General features: G+C 50.5%; 2 protein-coding genes across 2 annotated transcripts; both read right to left on the reverse strand.

Moving 5' to 3' along the window:
- Positions 1-63: 63 nt before the first annotated feature.
- PPTG_18203 (hypothetical protein) lies at positions 64-602 on the reverse strand (the record flags this gene model as incomplete). The annotated part of the gene is made up of 3 exons (XM_008916315.1): positions 64-129; positions 190-298; positions 379-602. The coding sequence occupies 3 exons, from the start codon at positions 600-602 to the stop codon at positions 64-66; spliced, it is 399 nt and encodes a 132-aa protein (XP_008914563.1).
- A 268-nt stretch (positions 603-870) lies between these two features.
- Positions 871-1,920, reverse strand: PPTG_24305 (hypothetical protein; the record flags this gene model as incomplete). Its single annotated transcript, XM_008916316.1, has 3 exons — positions 871-1,067; positions 1,685-1,743; positions 1,856-1,920. The coding sequence occupies 3 exons, from the start codon at positions 1,918-1,920 to the stop codon at positions 871-873; spliced, it is 321 nt and encodes a 106-aa protein (XP_008914564.1).
- Positions 1,921-1,976: the final 56 nt, after the last annotated feature.

The raw sequence follows: 1,976 nt of genomic DNA on the forward strand, positions 1-1,976 counted from the left end.
GAATCCAATACTTAAATTAATACATCACGTCGAAGGACAGAAATTATTGATTCAATAATTCCATTAATTGGTGCCAATTCGTGCACGCACCTGCTCGACTGTGTTCACGTCCCACAGCTTGCGGTTATACTGCAGGAACATCAGCATCTCAAGTTTGGCAGGAGAGAGACTCTTTCGCAGATCTCATACCAGTAACTTCGCCCCCGAAAAAAATCGCTCGCACTCGTTCGATGTCGGTGGGATGTACGCCACCTCCCCAAAGTACGAGCGCTTCGTGCCATCGTTTTCTTGAATGCCGCTTTAACTATTGAGTCGTTACTGTTGTCTCGGGCTGGCGCCCTTTCCAGAATAGTCGCTCTAAACTCGGCACATGCCGACCTTTCGGCACTCGTCAGCGCCTCTCTGCGCTGAATCTTGAAGATACCTTGTTCTAAGATGGGATTGCTGACAATAGGTGCCGTTGAAGCCAGTCGCGTCTTGAGTGCTGGAAACTTCTTCACAACCTGGTCAAACAATCGTCGTACGGCAGACAAAAGTAGAGTAGACTTTTGTAGCTCCTTCATAACGCCCTCAAACTTCTCCAGGTCGCTCGTTTGCGACATGACTCACTTGTGCTCAGCACGCCTCAGTAAGAGAAGCTGAACCTCGTGCCCTTCCAGAAGGTTGTAGCCCAGCTGGATAATAAATAGTTGGATCGTCAGGTATCGCGCCACCATCTCTTATTTGTATGACCACCTGATGTGTCGTTCTTCGGCAGAGGTGACAGATCGAAGACGCAGCAAAGCGGAGCCCTCCCAATGATCGTTCGAAGCTTGGACATCAGGGTGTGGGCCTTGGTAAAAAGCTTGTCTTCGGTGTTGAGGAAGTCCTTCATCGCCAGATTAAATCGATGACCAGCGCATCCGTTGAAGGGATAGCGCCCTCCTTTCGACCAATGTACTGGTTGACCGAACAGTTGTTACCCACCAGAAACTTGACTGCGCTCCAGGGTGTGTTGTCGCGTGCAGGGTGTAGGTCGTATTGACTTTGCGCGCTGAGATCTACTTTTACTTCCACAGGAGAGAGTGCTAATAGTAGAAAGCGACAAGACGGGCACTCCAAATCATCGGAATACTCGTTTGCAATATTCAAGCCGGTATTACCGGTAGTACCGCCGTATAATACCGCGAATATCGCGACCTAGTCACGGTTACTTCTTGTCCAGCCGTCAATGACTAGGCCAAATGTAGGTGACAGCTCGCGGGCTACACGTTTTTCGAGCAGCTCAAAGATGAACACGATGTATCTGACCAGAGTGTCTTCACACATTAGTGAGAGAGCTGCGTTCTGTCGGGTTAGCCGGCGCTCATCAAAGGTGAAGGATAGGCGGTCGCACACGACCCACTCGATCCACCGATACAGCCCCTTGTTCTCACGCTCACTAGGTGTAGGCGTAGCAGATTCTGGTGGCGTGACGCTTCCAGGGCTTCTTGCTCGTAGCCTTCGTGGTTGCGCCGCTGGTGGTTTAGCAGGTTTGTGTAGCCGTTTCCCTTCTTGGGCTCTCCCCAAGTACAGCTCCGTTTTATCAAGAACGCAAAACAAAAAGTGTTTTCTTGCTGAAATACATTTTTTTTTTACTTGTTGTCAGTATTTAATGTGGAGTGCACAAAGATACAATTTGCTTCTGTGTTCACGCCAAGGGTACGTGGTAGCTCCGCTTTCGCGCGCATTGCGCACGTCACACCTGGGGCTTTGAACAAACTCCTAAAATAAAGATTTATCAACTCCGTTTATTAGTCAACTCTCAGTTACAGTTTTACTCTCATTCGGGAATCTGCCAGCCATGGCCCACAACTACAACCTCCAGCAGCTCCACCACTTTGACTTCAGCGCCGTCATGGAGGCGACCACCGACGAGTCCAAGGCAGTCGCGTGGGCCATGGAGGTGGGGCTGCTGGAGCGGTCGATGCTCTGCCCTCAGTGCGCTCAGCCCATGC

This window comes from Phytophthora parasitica (assembly GCF_000247585.1).
Source record: "Phytophthora parasitica INRA-310 unplaced genomic scaffold supercont2.81, whole genome shotgun sequence".
Lineage (NCBI taxonomy): Eukaryota > Oomycota > Peronosporomycetes > Peronosporales > Peronosporaceae > Phytophthora > Phytophthora nicotianae.